The sequence below is a fragment of the Dermacentor variabilis genome, chromosome 10 (assembly GCF_050947875.1).
Source record: "Dermacentor variabilis isolate Ectoservices chromosome 10, ASM5094787v1, whole genome shotgun sequence".
Classification (NCBI taxonomy): Eukaryota; Metazoa; Arthropoda; class Arachnida; order Ixodida; family Ixodidae; genus Dermacentor; species Dermacentor variabilis.
This window is the reverse complement of record NC_134577.1, coordinates 18,370,094-18,387,654: the sequence shown is the minus strand read 5'-3', so window position 1 is coordinate 18,387,654 and position 17,561 is coordinate 18,370,094. Positions and strand designations below refer to the sequence as shown.

At 43.9% G+C, this 17,561-nt stretch overlaps 1 protein-coding gene across 2 annotated transcripts in view; it reads right to left on the bottom strand.

The window, feature by feature from the left end:
• Positions 1-2,522: 2,522 nt before the first annotated feature.
• The window catches only part of JMJD6 (Bifunctional arginine demethylase and lysyl-hydroxylase PSR), a 31,296-nt gene continuing 16,257 nt past the window's right edge, over positions 2,523-17,561 (bottom strand). For both annotated transcript variants that reach the window (XM_075671803.1, XM_075671804.1), the window contains 4 exons: positions 16,519-16,666; positions 15,359-15,547; positions 10,992-11,164; positions 2,523-3,078 (listed from right to left, as the gene is read on the bottom strand). In XM_075671803.1, the coding sequence (XP_075527918.1) occupies positions 3,018-3,078; positions 10,992-11,164; positions 15,359-15,547; positions 16,519-16,666 (571 nt within the window). In that variant the 3' untranslated portion in view covers positions 2,523-3,017. The remainder of the gene's footprint in view (positions 3,079-10,991; positions 11,165-15,358; positions 15,548-16,518; positions 16,667-17,561) is intronic.

Below are 17,561 nucleotides of genomic sequence, written 5' to 3'. Positions count from 1 at the left end.
GGCGACGCTGCTGGTTTAGCCAAAGCATACAGCAAATGGAGGAGGGGTGAGGGGGCGCTGCTCGCTGCACGCTCAATGCTGTCAAGTCTTGGAGAGCGCCTACGCCCCCCCCCCCCCCCGCCCTTTCTATACGCCAGTGCTAGCGAGTGTACACCCATGGCCCATGTTCCACAGATCTCGTCTCTTAATGGCAGTGGATCTTCACTTGTGAATGATGACGCTGGTGGATAGACCCTTTTTCAAATTGCTTGTTGTGTTGCGTGGCATCTTTGCCCAAGCAAGAACTTTGAAATGCACAGGCTGCTTTTCGCAGTTTCACATTATGCAAAATGTGTCTGAAAAGTATCCAACCATGCTCCCAGAAAAAAAATTAAGAGGGTGTATTTGTCGTCCACATCCCCTTTGAAGTACTTACCTCCTGCTTCCACGCATAGAGTCCTGCCGCTTCTTGGAAACTGTCCTGGAACTTCCCCTCAGGAAGTGCTGTTAGGGCAACCACAGCATTGCACTTGATGGCCTCTCAGGTTTGAAAGCGCATTCCTTTCAAGTGGTTACATATTTTCAAGAACAGCCAAAAGTTGCATGGGGCCATTTTTGGAGAGTAAAGAACACGAGAAAACACTGAAATACTTTAGCATGCCAAAAAAAGACTGAATCGCACGAGTTGCTGGTGCAGTTGCCACGTCTTCAAATTCCTGCCAAAATTCTGGACGCGAATTTCGCAGGCACCCAATGTGTACCCAAATATAGTCTTTAAAGTTACATTTGCAGCATATCTGTTACTATCTATTATTCAAGCAATTTCTCTCACAGTTAACAATCTTTCATTATCAACATTCGCACTTCATCACCAATGGCATTACGATTTAATGAAGGTCCCACAAAGCGTGGCTCTCTCCCCACAGATGTGCGACTTTTCTTGAAGTGGTTGTACATCTTTATCTGCTTTATGCCCTTAGTGTCATCTGCAAATGCTCTTTGGATCTTCTACAGTGCTTCTGCTTGGCTGTCCTCAAGCTTCACACATTACTTTATGTGGTGTCTTAATTCACTCCTAATTTTTACTCACTTTGAATCACGCAGAAATCAGACAACAACACTCAAAACAACTATTCCTGCACAGCGGTATATGGATGTTACGGTCATGCCACCTGCAGGCTAAACACATCGCGCGCCTTCCACGACACGCAGTGTGGCTAACTTGAGCCATTGGTATAACGGTTATAAGCAGGGATAAGGTGCCTCAGAAAGGCTGGCCAACGTTTTGATAGAAGGACCTATCTTCGTCAAAGGCGGCCCGTCATCCTTAGTAGGTTAGCTTGAGTAGAGTGACGTCACGTATAGTCGTTGTTGGTGGCAGCTGGTTGTAAAGGCAGAGACTGAAAAGAAAATAAGCGATGCCATTTGATGGCACTAGGCATGCTTTCTTAGACGAGGGGACAAAAGTGGGAGAGTGGGAAGGCAGCAGAAAAGGAAAAGAAAAAAATTACCGAAAGAGAAGGACATAGGACGGTGTGTTGATGGGAAGTGAGAGGTTAGGGAGCCTTCAGAGGTGTCATAGGTGGCATGTGCTAGTGGTTTTAGAATAGCTGATCAATGTGCGAGTAACAAAGACATGTGTTGAAAGAATGACTTGAGTCGCGTAACAGCAATGTGTCGGGTAATTTTGAAGGTGTTAAGATGGCGACACGGAGTCTGGGGGCAATGGATAGGGTAGATGGCTTGGTCTTACAACGGACGTTAGCCTCAGTAGTTCGGCGTAGGCGTCGTCACAGTGGCATACACAAGCGGTACGACCCTCTGTGGTCGAGGCGCTGAAAAAGGTATCCTGGCATTTGGAAACTTGGAATGTGTTGGTGTGGGTCTTTCAAAGAAAAAAAAAAATTTAGAACATAAAGTAAAAAAAGTGAAAAAAAAAAAAAGAAATACGGAAGAACAAATAGGAGGGTGACATGGGAAAATGGCTCATATGGTTATATATGCGTAAAAGCGTGGAAGAGAATAATAAATTGAGTGTTAGGAGGAAAATGGAAATGGAGGAATAGGTGAAATTGAGAATTGAGGTTAGCTGGTGGCATAACGTGTTTTGTGTCTTTGTTAATGACATGAGAGTGTCTGGCTCAAATTACAGCTTTTAGCGAATCGCCAAAAACTGTAACTTGAACCAGACACCTTATCTCTGTTTATAACCTTGATACCATGTGTGCTACTCCATCTGTCGGCACCCCCTTATTGATTTTGGAGCTTGAACCCTGTATTTTTCCCTAAATTAAAGTAAGTCGGATACTTTTCAGGCGAACCTTGTGTCATCATGCAAGACACATTTGCATTTTCACATGCCGAAAAACATCAGCTGGAGATGTATCTGCCGATTTAAGTATTGCCTCTGCCACCACGACATTAACAAATCGCCTTGTGGTAAAGCTAACTTAACAGTTTATGACAGGGGTCTACCTACATGCAGAGTGAGCAGGTGCTCCATGAACAGCTCGCTGCATGCATTCACAAATCTTGACACACTGTTAAATAATCTTAACCTCTTTTATTACGTGTGAATAATGATGTACGAAAAATCTTTTACGAATGGCAGCATGAGCACAGAAGGAACGTGAATGGCCACGAAGTGCCATAAATAATGAGAGTTGAATGGAAGAGTGATACATCACTTAAAATGTAATCATAATGCAGAATCGAGGCTCTGTCCAAGTGGCGACACCGATCAGCGGGAGAAAAAAATAAAATTGGACAGCAGCGCTCGTGACTGGAGTTCTACTGGCACGTGAGCGAGCAGTGCCACATTCTTCTGACAAGATTAAAAAAAAAAGGAGGGAAAGCGAAGTAACAGGTGAGATGTAGATTGTGGTGCTTTCAGTCTCAAGAACAGATGCCTCTAGGCGCCAAAGTCCACTGCCGCCTGGCTACCGTCACACTGGCACAGGCGCCGACACTAGACTATTCACTCTCGCTCCTTTTTCGCATTATGCACACACTTGCAACCAGTCTATGGAAACACTTTCTCAACACCTGCTGCAGCCCCGCTTGTGATCCCTGCGGTCTTCTCTGCTTGAGGAGCGCTTCCTGCAAGTAAAAAAAGCAAATATGGCCGTTAAACACCTCTTTAATGTAAAAGTAACATAACGAATGGAACATTAAAACGAGCTTGCAAAAAGCTTAGCATGTAACCAGCCTTTGTACAACTTGTACATACAAATGGCACTTCGCTTGAACTCCAAACTTAAAATTACAGCTCTCGTGAGAATGGTATTTGCCCAACACAGCTGATGCGTCCACTTAATACATCCTTGAGCCAGTAATTTTTAGGGTAATGTCAGTGAAGAAACAGTGTTTATAAAGACCAATGTGAAACCAAGCAAGACTAATATGTCGCCCTTTTGCCACACCCACAGTGTATGTTGGATGGAGTATGATGACTCACTATTGAAGAAATTTGCTGCTGACTGGAGATAAAACTTGCTCTCCCAATCTAGCTTGTGCTCAAATTGCGGGACTGAATAATGTGGTTGTGTACTGTCAAACGAATCTGCCATTTTTCCAGGAGTTTACTCAAGCTACCTGTTACAGAAATCTGAGAAAGTTCCAAAATAGTAATTTCTTTTTCGATTTTTCACTGCAGTGCAATTTTTAAACGTGAACATTTATCTAGATTCAACCCATTGTTACCACCATCCATGAGGTCACAGAGAGAGAGAAGTGCTTGGAAATTTCAACATGCATGATGACCCATCTCTCACGTTTTGCATAATTTCCTGGACTCTGTGAACACATGATTAAGGAAAATGTGAGATATTTACAATTTCATGAAGGCTTCCAAGATAATGATCAGAATTAGGTTATTGTTATGTGGCTGTCAAATTTCACGTAGCCATGCATTCCTCAATAATATTGTTACTAAGCAAAGACAGAGACGAAGCTGAGAAGATGACAATCTCGCTGATGTCGCATAGACTGTCTTAATTCATGTTGTATGCCCGTGAATGCTTTGTAAATACTTTTGCAAATATATTCAAACCTCTCTTCTCCCTGTAACTTCTCCCCGTAACCGTTAAAACATGCACCCTGACGGCCCTGAATTGCTCTTGGTTACACCTACACACATGTGTCAAACTGTCCTCTCACAGCTACACGATGTTCCTACACCAAGTCACCTAGGAGTCCCTTGGACATATGGCCGTGTTTGGTGTCTCTTCTTTTAGCCTGATATATATTGTTCCATCTGCCGTTTCATTGCTTCCTGTGAAATGTACCAGCAAGACAAGAATCCAGCAGTCTTTCAGCTGGCTGCCTTCAACCCCTTGATGTACCATCGGAACTATTCTTTAGGATTGGTCTTGACCTTCTAAGCCCTTCCCCACTATCTGCCTGCGGAAATAAGTGGATGACAGTCGCTACCGACTACACGGCCTGGTACACGATCACTCAGGCTCTTCCAACCAGCTGTGCAACCAACGTCGCCAATTACCTCCTCGAAGACACACTTCACCACAGCGCTCCTCGACAGCTCCTCACAGACAGGGGCCGCTATTTCATATAAAAAGTTGTCCAGGAACTCTTGCACTCCTGCACTACGGAGCACAAGTTGAGAACGGCATACCACCCTCAGACCAAAGGCCTCACAGAGTGTCTTAATATAACTATCAAAGACATGCTTGCTATGTATGTTTCTGCTGACCACCGTGATTGGGACGTCGCTCTGCCTTTGGTAACATTTGCTTATGGTGCCTCCCAACATTATACTGCATGTTTTTCTACATTTTATCTCTTGTATGCAAGAAACCCCATGCTGCCATTTGACGTGCTCCTTCCCGCCATTCTTGACATGTCAAAATATGCCCGTGACACCCTCTTCAGAGCTGCAGAGGCACACCAGATTGCTCACCTGCGCCTTACCACTTCGCACAAAAAAACGACGACACTTCTACGTAGCCCACTCCTGCGATGCCCACTTCAACCCTGCTGATATAGTCCTTCTTTCGACACCGTCACGGCTAGTGGGCCTTTGCGAAAAGTTGACTTCGCCTTGCTCTGGCCCATACCATGTCTTGTGCCAAGTGACCGACATCACATATGAACTCCCACATCTGAATTCCACCATGTCTCAACCTTCTACAGATGTTGTCCACGTCAGCTGCCTTTAGGCGATACCACTCGGATGATCTAGTGAGCATGGGTACACCGCCTTCACTGCCGGGGCTCATGTTACCAAGCATAGCCAGAGACGGAGTTGAAGACAGTACACAAGACGACGATGCTCGCTGATGTCGCGTGTACGGTATTCCATCTTGTATGCCAGTAAATGCTTTGTAAATGCCCTGTATATATATTTAAACCTCTCTTCTCCCCGAAACAATATTTTGCATTCGTTGAGCCCATAAAGATGGGAAGAAATTGATATTTGCAATGTACACTTTTTAGTACTGTAGAACTAGTTCATGTAAGGAACAAAGTCACATGGAAAATGTGCATGAAAAAGGTATAGTTTATTAATACTATACTAATTCTTTACAAAGTAACAAAAGATCAGCTTCACTGCACAAACACAAACTGCACACATGTAGTATTGTACACATAGTCTCACTTGCCATGCTGCAGCTAAAGTGTGATTACGGCACATCCATTTTCAGATCACACTCCGTTTTTTCTGAATTGATGCATTTGCTTATTTACTTTTGCAGAACATTCCACAAACCATTGACTTATTCTACCAAGGCCATCACTTTGAAGCACTCGTGTTACAGCAATGTAAAAAAGAGATAAAAAAGAGATGTGTCCAGCAGAACCCATCTGCGATGAGAGACCCCATCTACACAGCCCACGTACTCTATTCAACTTCAATTACAGTCCATTCAGTAAAGCATGGTGGTGAATCCGTTTGGCTTCATTGCTTTTGTGGCAAAACACCCTCTGCATCTCTGAAGACTTTCTATCCCTCCATGCGGGTGTCATGCATGCACTTCGATACTGTGATAGCATGACGGTGCTTTCACTCTACTGTTGCACGTATCCACGCCTCTCTCAACTGTTGCCATGGCACCGAAAATAGGCACTCGCTTACAACGCTGTAAACCCAGGTTCAATTCCTCATAGGGGCTAGATTTTCTTAACTCTTTTTATGTGGTTATCATATCGAGGCCACGTACACAGACGAAAGTGAAGCAGGGTAGCCAAAGAAATGCTCTCGCATTTAAATGTAGAGAGAAAGCTCCCATTCAAATTGTTACTTCTTTAGTTTCCTTGCATCATGTGGATCATTTGTTGTTCACGGCCGGCTGATCTGATAGTGTAGGCAGAGCACCGTTCAGACCACTGACAAAGAGTGAAAAAGAATTGCATTGAAATACAATTGTTACATTATACCAGCTCTGATGTGGTTTCCGACAACCACAAAGCAATTGATGAGCTAGCGCTGTTATCATGATTGTGCCTTCAGAGGTGGCAAGGCCTGCCAAGCAGTGTTGTCACACTACTTTTCTCTTGCCACCCTCAGTTTTCAACAAACTGGAAATAAACTGGTTAATTGATTGATCGACTACTCTGAGCAAGCTGTGGCCGTCTTTTGTATTTGCCGCAAGTAAGTGCTTGATGAGTTCAGTCTGACCTCTTTATAGAACGGTCTTAGAGCATTTCTCAAGGAATGGACTGGATGGGTCTAGTGTGGGAACAGTGCTACAACTTATTTACTCAAATCTAATCCCACCATAATATTGCTAAAGAAGGCCTCTGTTACACATTTGTAGAGTAGAACTCGCTCATTCGGCTTGAATTAGCATTTTCTTTCATTGTCTTTAAAGGAACACTATGACAAATGTTGAGACTAGCTGGAGTGGTAGATTATGGTCTAGAGGGTCTGTCAGCATTTGTTCTATGCTGAGAGATGATGTGGTCACCAAAAAAATTCTCAGATAGCTTGTCTCTTAGAATCAAGATAGTTGTAAACGAAACAAGCAGGGTTACATGATTCGTACATCGGTGTCAAGGAACCCCACTTTATGCTGGTTATTTCGGAGATCATGCATTGTTGGGGGTTGCACAGAGGACTATAAGCACATGCCCACAAATATACAGCTGACATGTGAAGAGGTGTGTCAGTGAGTGCTGCAGGAAAGTCCAATAAAACAGACCAAACTACATACACTGTCTTACAAGTTCAACTGCAATACAATTATGGCTTTATTACGAGTGTGTGACCACTAGACAGGAAATAATGTATCACTGAAACATGCCTTTGTATCTTCATGAGGTAGCGCCAATGCTGCCCATTTTTCTCTAATCTATAAAAGATTTGTTCCTTGTAAAAATGATGCATTCAACATTTAAAATCGAAAAGTTGACTTGATGTTTGTCTCAAGTGTTCTTTTAAAGTTCCGTCATTACTTGGCCATGTAGCCTGGTAATGAGAGATATGCAGCAATGTTTCCAAAACAAAAGTGCAAACTGCATCTCTGAGCTCCAAAATGCATGCCGTCCCAAGAGCTTCCAGGGTACGCAGCACCCAATACAGAAGACATTACATCCTGTACATCATGACATGCCTAACAAGTCAACTAGTAGCGCTTCATAATCTACGCCATACATCAGAAATAGCTAAGAAAGGAATTAGGAAATTTCGATGTGGCCTTAGCTTTCGTCATATGTTCAGGCACCATGAAAGAAGGACTGCAGCCAATGATTAAGTAAGAATGCATGTGTGTGCATGTGAATTGACGTTTTCGCCCCCTTACAAGCCCCTAGTTCAGAGTGGGCTCACAAATAATTAACAGTTTAAGTACACTAGCAGGACCTTTTCACATTACTGTGACCAAGGAACCTGTAAGGGCTTAGCAACCTCACTATGTTGTCTCTTCCGAAGCAATTTACATGAAGTATGCCAATTCTTGCGAGAATATTTTAAGTGTTTATGTATTACATGAATGCTACAGCCCACCATGTGCTTAATTCAGTTGGAGTTACACACAAAAAAACATACAATAATGAAAAAAAGAGCATAAGAAACAATAGCAGAGCCACAACACTGGAGCATTGAGAATTCTGTTCACATTTAAGGCTAACAGCAAAATGACAATACCTAAAACTCAACAACACTGATTTTAAGCGGCTTCATAGGGGCTCAGGAAACTGGCACATAAGCAAACCTTACAAAGGTAACAAACTCAAATTGCTGGCACTGCCAGCAACAATGTGTATTGACATTTACTTGGTATACAGTCGAACACACTTATAACAATATTCAAGTGCCACGAAAATTCCATTGTTATAACTGATAATTGTTATAACCAGGTTGCATGAAAAAATCAAAATGGGGAATGGCAAAGGTGATGTGAGAAAACTATAATGGTGGGGAGGCCTAGTGCCCCTCCCCAACACCTTCCTCCATCCGGCTGCCGATAGCATTCCAATGTTTAAGTGCTTCCTTGGATGCTCCAATCGCATGTAACAAGCTGTAGCTGTCGGCATTAAAGAATGGCACTGCTATAACAACTGCAAAGAGGGGTCACAGGTGATATGCGAGCACCGCCGAGGCATCGCTTTAGAGGCCTCAAAAGGTGCCTTTTAAAAATTGCGAGAAGGTTGCATGGCAGCCTGTCAGCTTCAGAAAGCCAGAAGAAACGCTGAAGCAAGATCGCCACAAGCATCTCACAATGTACTTGTGACTGGCTTGCACAAGAAAACATTATGTCCGTCAGCCTTGCACGCTTTACACGAAGCTTGCCGAGATCCTTGTCCAAGGCATCCAGGTGCTCCACGTAGTGCAGCGTAAAGATCCCCATGAAAACGAAGCACCAGAGGCACTGAATCATCTGCCTGACCTCCGGTGAGGACAACGTTGAGGCAGCCTGCCCTACCGTGTCATTCCCGCTGTAGTCGCCGCTGCTATCTGATGCAAGCACATTCGCGAAAATCACCTCATCGTTTAGAAGCACTTAGTTTCCAAATCTATAGCTGTGTGCTTTCTTTTCACCAGCAATGCCGTGCATTGCCGATGATCAGCGGACGGATCAGCTATCTTCCGTTCTGGCGGCAAGTCAAACGAGGCTGAGAAACTGCTTTGCCAGGAACGATTTCGATGCAACCAACAAAGATGTACGCGAGCGACTTAAGCTGTTTGCAGAACTGCGCTGAATGATAAGGAGCCAGCGAGCAATTTGGGAGCGGCACAGTTGGCATGGTCCATTCGTGTTTCGGAGAGTGGCGCAGCGCAGAGCTATGGGCGCAGCCCATTCTTGTTCGCAGGGATGTAAGGGCGACGGGAGAAAGGCGTGCAGCGGTTGTTGGAGCAGTGGCCCATAGTGCAGCAGCTCGAATTTCTTGTTTTCTTTTTTACTTTCAAGTATTTCGCATTTCCCTACCTTTCAGCTCAGATACCCAGCAGCCAGACTACATCGTTACAACTGATAATGCGGCATTGGGGCATTGTAGTAAGCGGGTTATTTCACTATGGAAAACATACAAGAGTTGACGGTGCAGCAGCTTCTCATTGTTATAACCAATATACTGTTCAAACCAGTATCATTATAAGTGGGTTCGACTGTATCGGCATCTTGCATCAAAGCACCTGAAAGCCAGCGATAACGATTCCAATCCTCACCAGCCTAACGAAAAGCAATGGCTGTGCGATGTGGCTATGATGAACACGTGTCTGTAAGCACGGGTACTTTAGCCATCACAAGCACTGCGTACCTTTTGTCATAGGTTTGCCATGGAATTACAAACACAAGATTCCAATAGATATGAAGGCACTTGCAGATGAGCCCAAAGAACGACCAGTGCCAGCGGGCAACCACCGGTGGTAGGCTGGGCCAGAACAGAGCGCAGAGCAGGAGAGAGAGAGTGGAGGAGATGGGCGAGCGTAAGCAATGGGACTGTTGGCTGCGAGCAGCGATTAACCAGTTATGGATAAGTGTTGCCTACGGGCAACAAACCAGAACATCTTTTTTTCTTGCGTAGTTTTGGTATTGAGTACGGAGTTTCTGGCTACATGTCTTTAGCCCCAGCTGAATGTTTGGCAGCAAGCATCATTAGTTGGTTTAGAACAGAAGTGCAGGACAAGGAAGAAGAATTTTGGTGCCAGACTTCCTTTCTTTAAAAGCATGTTCAGAGGCAACAGACTGATTCAAGATCTCTGGCTGCAGTGGCATCACATAGGTGATATAAAGCAAATGCAATCTCCAACTATGCTTCGCAAGTGACGAGAGCTGTCTGTACATATTCCAAACAAAGCCACAAGTGGCTTGAAGGGAAGCCTAGTTCCAGTTTTCTGCTTGGTGTTGCCCTTGGTCTACATGCTTGGTCTACATGTTTTGCACATGCACAGCCTTTGAGAAACATTTTTTTGGTCATAGATAGTGTGGTATTGCTTATTGTGCACAAATTCATGACTCTGGCGACTTACATTATAAGTGGTCTACGCTTACATTTAAAATTAACAAATGCTTTTGTGAGACAAGTGCTGGGTCAACTTGAATTCAGTTTGTTGCATTCGACAGATCAAGTTAGATTCTAGTGATGCAGAAGCAAAATTTTGGTTTCAGCTTCTTCCAAAGCAATTAGAGGCGCTACATGACTGGAATTCCATTAGATCTGTCGCACTCTGAGCTTGAAGGTGAGAGCACTTCCAAGTGCTCCAAGCTGGAGTGCAGCACTCCGAATGGACCAGGTGAACATGTTCTGGGTGATCAGATTGGACCAGCCACATGAAGGCATGCTGTGAGGGCACTCTGAAGGGCTTGAAGCATTTAGTCGACTGCACCACAAATTTCTTCTCTATAAGTGCCCGTTTGGCACAGATAGATGGCCTTCTGTCTACTATGGCCATCTATAATAAAACTGCCAGTACAAATGGAGGACGAGCATGCGTGAACAACAAGCGCATGCATGAGGAACAAGTGATCGACTAGAACTTGGCCAAGAAGGCCAAGAGAGCACAGAGCTCAATGGTGAAGCAACGTCAACTCTCAGGAAACTGCAAAAAGCACCTCTTGCGTTTGTAGCCATTTAGGCTCCCTTTCCCAGAGTCTTCGTCGGAGCTCGAACAGCAGGAAGAATCTGATGATGATGAACTGGATCCCGACGAACTGTCCGAGGCGACACCAGAGTCCCGAGACACATCCACCTTGTCAGCAACAGCAGCTAGCTCTGGCCTATGCTCCTGGTCAAGAGAACACAAAACCAGAATGAAACAGTGAGAGTTCAAAAACCTGCTTCTATCTTAGTCAAATTATTAAAGCTAATTTCGTTACGTTGTACATCAAAAGCAGTTAAACAAATCCGTTCTCACTTTGCAATCAGTGAAAGAGACATTGGACAGGGTTTCCCACGTAACTTGTGTCATAATATTAAAAGATGTGCAGATCCCACACACTGTGGGAATCAATGTAAGTGAAGCTTTCTATGCTGTTTGCTTTGATTGACAATAACCAGCAGTGATACTGACAGCGAATGTGTAATTTCTTCAGCATTCAGTCCAATATGAGAGTGGTGAGTTGATGTTAGCACTTTCCTGTCTGTGCCTATACCCAACGTTAACCCACTACCGATGATTTCAACTTGAAATTTTGCCATGCTTGAAGCGCTTTCAGACAGCTAGCGCTATCCAGCGCCTAAAAGAGAAACTTTTTCTAGTTTTGCTTTCCTGTTTCTTTTTCCTACCGAGGGAGGGGGGGGGGAGGGCATTTTTAAAGCGCCTTTTAGACGGGCGTGATGAGCGCTTGTAGCTTCTGACATGGCATCAATGTCACATGTAGCTGCCCTTCGGAAACGGCGAATTTCAACGCAGTTCGATGAGTCTGCATCATACTTTTCTGTAGTGGTAGCAGCACGGACTCGGAAGATGATTTTAACACATCTGACATCAGCACAGACGGCAAAAGTGCGTAAAATAGCCCTGGAACGTCAACACTTATCCGACGACAAGTTTCGTTTTCTACTCTGAACCGTTTCGTCGCTGCCACGCTCAGATCAAAAGATATCCGTCACAGTTCACAGTTCTTATCTGCAGGGTGCCAATGTTGTTTGGGCAGGACCACTTCCCCGCGGTGGTGCAAAAAAGTAGTGTTTTGCGCGAGAAGACAGCTGGGAGCGGACCTTGGCATTGTGCTCCGCATTGACCCCCGGCGGTTTACAAACGCCGCTGCGGTGCTCTTATGAACCGCCGAATAGCCACTAGGGTTTACATTTTCCTTTGTACATAAAGAACTTCAGTAGACAGAAAGCTCATATTTGCAGGAATGTTCTATATAGCCTTTTTGTTCAAAAGGTATATTTCGAAATTTTTCTTTGTTCTCTTGGTGCAAAGCAGCATCAATGTTTTTGATGAGTAATCTCGTTCTCGTTACAAAATTTTCTATTAAATAATTTTTTCAAAGAATTTTTCACAAATGTTTGCTTGAAAATAATACTATTAGAAAGCACACTTCTTCTTGCACAAAGTGATACCATACATTCTAACAGCAAGCATTTGCTGTAGCAGCAAAAAAATGGTTTACTAGACTACCCATAAACTGCCTATTTCCCACAGACAGGTAAGTGTTAAATGTTACCTTGCGTGCACCACTGCTATTTGGCTGTGTGGTGCCCAGAACACACAGGGTGACGTATTTGCTTGAGGCATTGTTGCGCGCCATTGTTCGTAATCTCTGAGAGGGTTGAGCATTATCATTGCCTCACATGGCACATCGCATTGTGGCTGAAGAGTTAAAATTTAATTGAATTATGGGGCTGTACGTGCCAAAACCACAATTTAATTATGAGACATGCCATAGTGGTGGACTCCGTATTAATTTTGACACCCTGGTGTTCTTTAACATGCACCTAAATCTAAGTGCACTAGCGTTTTTGTATTTCGCTCCTGTCGAAATGCGGATGCGGTGGTTGGAATTGAACACATGATCTCGTGCAATGCCATGGCCGTCAAGCTACAATGGCGGGCACTTAGGTGTTGATTTGACACGCGATCACTTTCGTAGTGTTGTATAGACCCCATTATGTTTTAATGTGGCTTTGCATCTTCTGCACGCCCTGTATCAGCTGCCTGCTTGATAAATTTGAATGGTTTTTATTTTTCAGAAATAGCAGAAGCGTGCCATACCGTACCTTCAGTTTGCCCGCAACCACTGTTTCCTTGCCTTCTCATGTCATATTTTCCCTCTCGCACCCTCTCCCCCTATATGGGAACTGCAAAAGTGACAAGTCTGTTATTTACTCGTTCCGCAATTGCGTCAGTTCTGCCCAATCTTGGCTTACTGTCCCCCTTCTTTCTAGTTTTATGCACATCCCCTCTGGACTTGCATGTTAGCAGAAAGATACGGATGTGCGAATATTGAATAGAATATTGAATAATGATATGCACATGCATTTATTAGCAAGTTGGGCTAATTTATTATTGTGGAACATTGCAATTACATTGTCAATATTTAGAAAAACTAACTAGTAAGCTATTACAATAAAGCATCGTGCATTTGGCTCATGTTAACTTGGTAAATTTAGTAATTCCTGCTAGCTATCCTCGCCAGCCTGTGCCTTATTATAACGCATGAAATGCCCATCAAATCAGAGGCATTTGACCCTGTTCCAATCATCCCTCCTTACACTTGCTGTCAAGCAATAAGCTCAGAATCGAAGGTGGCGCTGAAAAAGAAAGAAAGAAAAAAAGAGTGCACCCTTGTGTGCAACACCACGCCCCTTGCTACTGAGAAGTTGGTTTTACCGCAATGTTTAGGCGTTTAGTGGCTAAGTGTGATTTACAGGCAAAATTTCGATAGCACGACATCATCGCAAATTCAGCACAATATCGCCCCAATATTCTTATATTAGATAGAAACAAATTCTAAGAATCGTGTTTGCTCCTGTAGCGCCAGTAATATATTCGATTTGATTCGAATATTCGCATCCAACCGAATATTCGGACATGTTCAAATATCTATTTTTCAAATCGAATACAAACAAAAATATAACCTTCGACAATATTCAAACTTTCCGAAAATTTGCACACATCTACGCAAAGGTAAGCACTGCAGTTTCTGCAATGCTTTTGTGTGGGGTCACGAATAATTACAGCTGTCAAGACTGCAAGTGGTGACACCCACGGCGCTTCAGAGGGCATTGTGCACATGCAACATGATGGAAAGGTCCGAATGAGTTTCTCACATCGACTTTCTTCTCTGCCACACTCCTTTCACGTAAATACATGCTCTGAACCACCCTCCGATGTGGCGTGCAAGAACACAGCAGCAGTGCAAAATTCGGAGGAAGAGGCAAAGAAAGCTTTGATTGAAAATATGCAAGTGCCATGTAGCTGGACACAACCATGGCAATGTTGTCTGTCTTTGCTTGAAGCAAGTCAGACTATCTTTTGTATATCGCCTAATTACATAATTAGTAATTAATTAATCAACTTCATTAAATATTACATTCAGAGCAGAAGTGTCAACGATAAAATTATAGACCTTCCTGAAAAATTCCTGATACAGCTTTTTGTTGCTCAATATATGCTATACCAAATTTTTCCCCAAGCCTGAAAGTAGCCAGCGAAGCCAGTTAAATAAAAGTACTGTGCCACTAATTGTGCAGCAGTTTTTTATGCGTGTCCAGCTTTTTTTCAGGCTTGTTATAAAGCTTTTGCATAATATGTACAGAGCAACGGAAAGGTAGATCAAGAACTTTTTATGATGACCTACAATTTTCTGACTGACACTTTCGCTCTGCCTATAATATTTTAGAAGTTAATTAATTGATAATAACTAATTGTGCAATTAGGCAAAATAGAAAAATAATCTGACTTGCTCCAAGAAATGGTAAAAAATGTTACCTGGGCTCTGTGCAGCCACGTAGCACTCGCACATATTTAAATTTTGGCACAAGTTACATGGGACACCCTGCCTTATTCTACTTAGCAAAGAGTCCTCATTTTTCTCACTGTACAGCCCAATTACAGTAAAGAATTCAAGACAAAGTAAGCATCCACTATAATGGGGGCTTATAAGTAAGAAAAGCCACTTTTCTAACATGCAAAACTGCTCAAGAAGTAAATAATTGGGCCATAATTCATATGTTATTCATGCCAGTGCAAATTTGTTCGTTTTGTTCGTCCATACCTCCCACAGAAAGGAACAGGAAGTTTGGCCACAGAAAGATCTTGTAAACAAGGCTTAGCCAAGCTAGACGAGAATTGAATTGTTTCCCTTGTAGCTTGTGATGCCAGCATGAATTACACGAACTATAGCAATGTTCTGCTCTGCAATGTAGGACAGTAGTAAATCACACAGGGACTGGGATAAGGCAAAACCAGACACTGTACAGTGCAGTCACACCACTAACTAATGTGGAACATGCCTGCACCGCTCACCTTGAGTGCCTCGTACCACTTGCGCGAGAGTTTTGGCCTTCCTCGCACCGTCTTGTGCCACACTATGGGGAAGTTGGTGCGGCTACAGAAGTTTTGCGTCACCGCGATGGTGTGGTCAAGGTTGAGCACCACATGCCACCAGCCGCCCGGCACAAACACCACTTCACCGGGCTTTTGCACAAGCTCCAGCTATAAGGAGAAGAGCAACAGCATTGTGACATTAAGGGAAATGTGTGCGAGAGGTGTAGGGCACCTGAAACAAGGAAGTTCAGCATTTAAGACAATGCTGTTATCGTGGGTTACAGCATGACTGCTGCTTTTGAATGAGAGCTGAAACATGTGAACAGACATCACAACACGCCAAGTGCTGCCATCAGTGCCAAGAGAAGAAAACTTCAGATACATGAAATTAGCAGTCTAGAGATAGAATAACTCTAACCAGAGACAAAGCCTTTTGCTTCATTTCTGTAAGGTGTCGACTTCTGCTAGTTGGTTAAGATTAACAGCAAGTTGCGAAAGACATGGACAAGCGAGAGCATGACACTGGTACTGTGTGTCGAGGTTCATGTCTTCCATTATGTTTTCACTACCTTTAATTTCTACACCTGAAAACATGCAGTGCATGCAGAATGAGTGCAGCAAGAGGTAGACAGAACCATTATGTATTATAATGGCATTACACTTCACCACACACATAGTGGCATGTTGGGCATGCGTTGAGGAGCTTTTTAACATCTCTCTCAATTAAGAGCATGCTGCTAATTGAAGCTCCTATTGGGCCAGCTCAGTGGCCCACTTCTCACAAAAGCTTCGTGCAGCAAAGGCAACTTGGCCTCCATGGTGCTACAGTTTCTATGCTCGCCATACTTGATGCGCTTTCGACAGATGCCTAATTAAAGAAAAGATTATATTCAGGGAGCTCCGTATTCCACTCAACATCTCTTCATTTTGAAGCTGTAAGTCAAACATTCACCACCGTTCACCACTACTTAGCACATAATCAGCACTGAGTATGTGCACAACTGTGTGGGCCAAAAAAGTCACTAGAAAGCATGTGTATACTGGCGACTTACACATGCTGCAACACAAGCATAATTGTTTTCACGCAACAAATATCTTTCTTTTTTTAAGCAAAGGACTGTGTCACCAACGGAGCTCACTGGCTTGCATTCTGTGGGCCAGGATGGCTGCTGCGTCCTCGGGTAGACCAGACGGAACCACGTGATGGCTTCATCACCCTGTTTGCCTCCATCTTCAGGCCGCAGCTTCAGCATCTCCTTTGGCGTGTGCGTTGGGAACAGGCACCACCTGACAATATATTAACAAAAAAGTCATCATGCAGCCCACCGAAGCAGCTCTCCCCGTTTTCAAAGTCGTAAAGTGTATAATGACATGCCAGGCGCATGAAGCCAAACAGCTTGCGATATAGATATCTCAAGAGTTTAAAGTGCTACAGACAAAATCTGATCACCCTTGCATCATTCACCATGTTTTCTCACCCACTGTCACATGACACTCGCATTAAAGGGGCTCTGCTGAATTTGGAATATCCCACAATGATGTATCACTGAACAGTTTGGATTCAAAAAGAACAAAGTAGGTGCAGTTCAGCTGTTAAGTAACCGATTGATAAATGCATTCATTGGCTAATCAATCAATCAATCAATCAATCACCTAAGCTCTCAACTAACCATATAAGAATACAGTTGAACCTCGCTACAACGAAACTGACGGGGCGCGCGAAAAATTTCGTTAAAGCGAAATTTCGTTGAGGCGAAAACAGGCCAAAAACACTGTCAGGTTGGACCACATAGTCCCAAAACATCATTTATTTCCAAAGAAGTCGGTCAGCTTCTTCTGCTTCTTTTTTTTTGCCACGAGTGCAGTGGCGCGGCTTTCGCACTCGGTGAACAGTTGCATCGCGACGTCGTCATCGTGAGCACCGAAAAATCTGCGGATCACATCAAAAGCATCCATCACTTTTATTGCAGGTGGTGGCGCTAAGTCCTCCGCGTCGCTGTCATCATCCGATGATGCGTCGTTGTGGCGAACGCCCTCAATTATAGCTTCGTCACTCAGCTCCTCGTGAGCTAGCACTTCACTGTCAACAGCGATGTAGTCGCCGATGTGAACATCGGCCGGCACATCTCCGGAGTCCTGAAGGGCTGCCCATGCCGCATTGGCCTCTGTGGAGGGTGGAGCA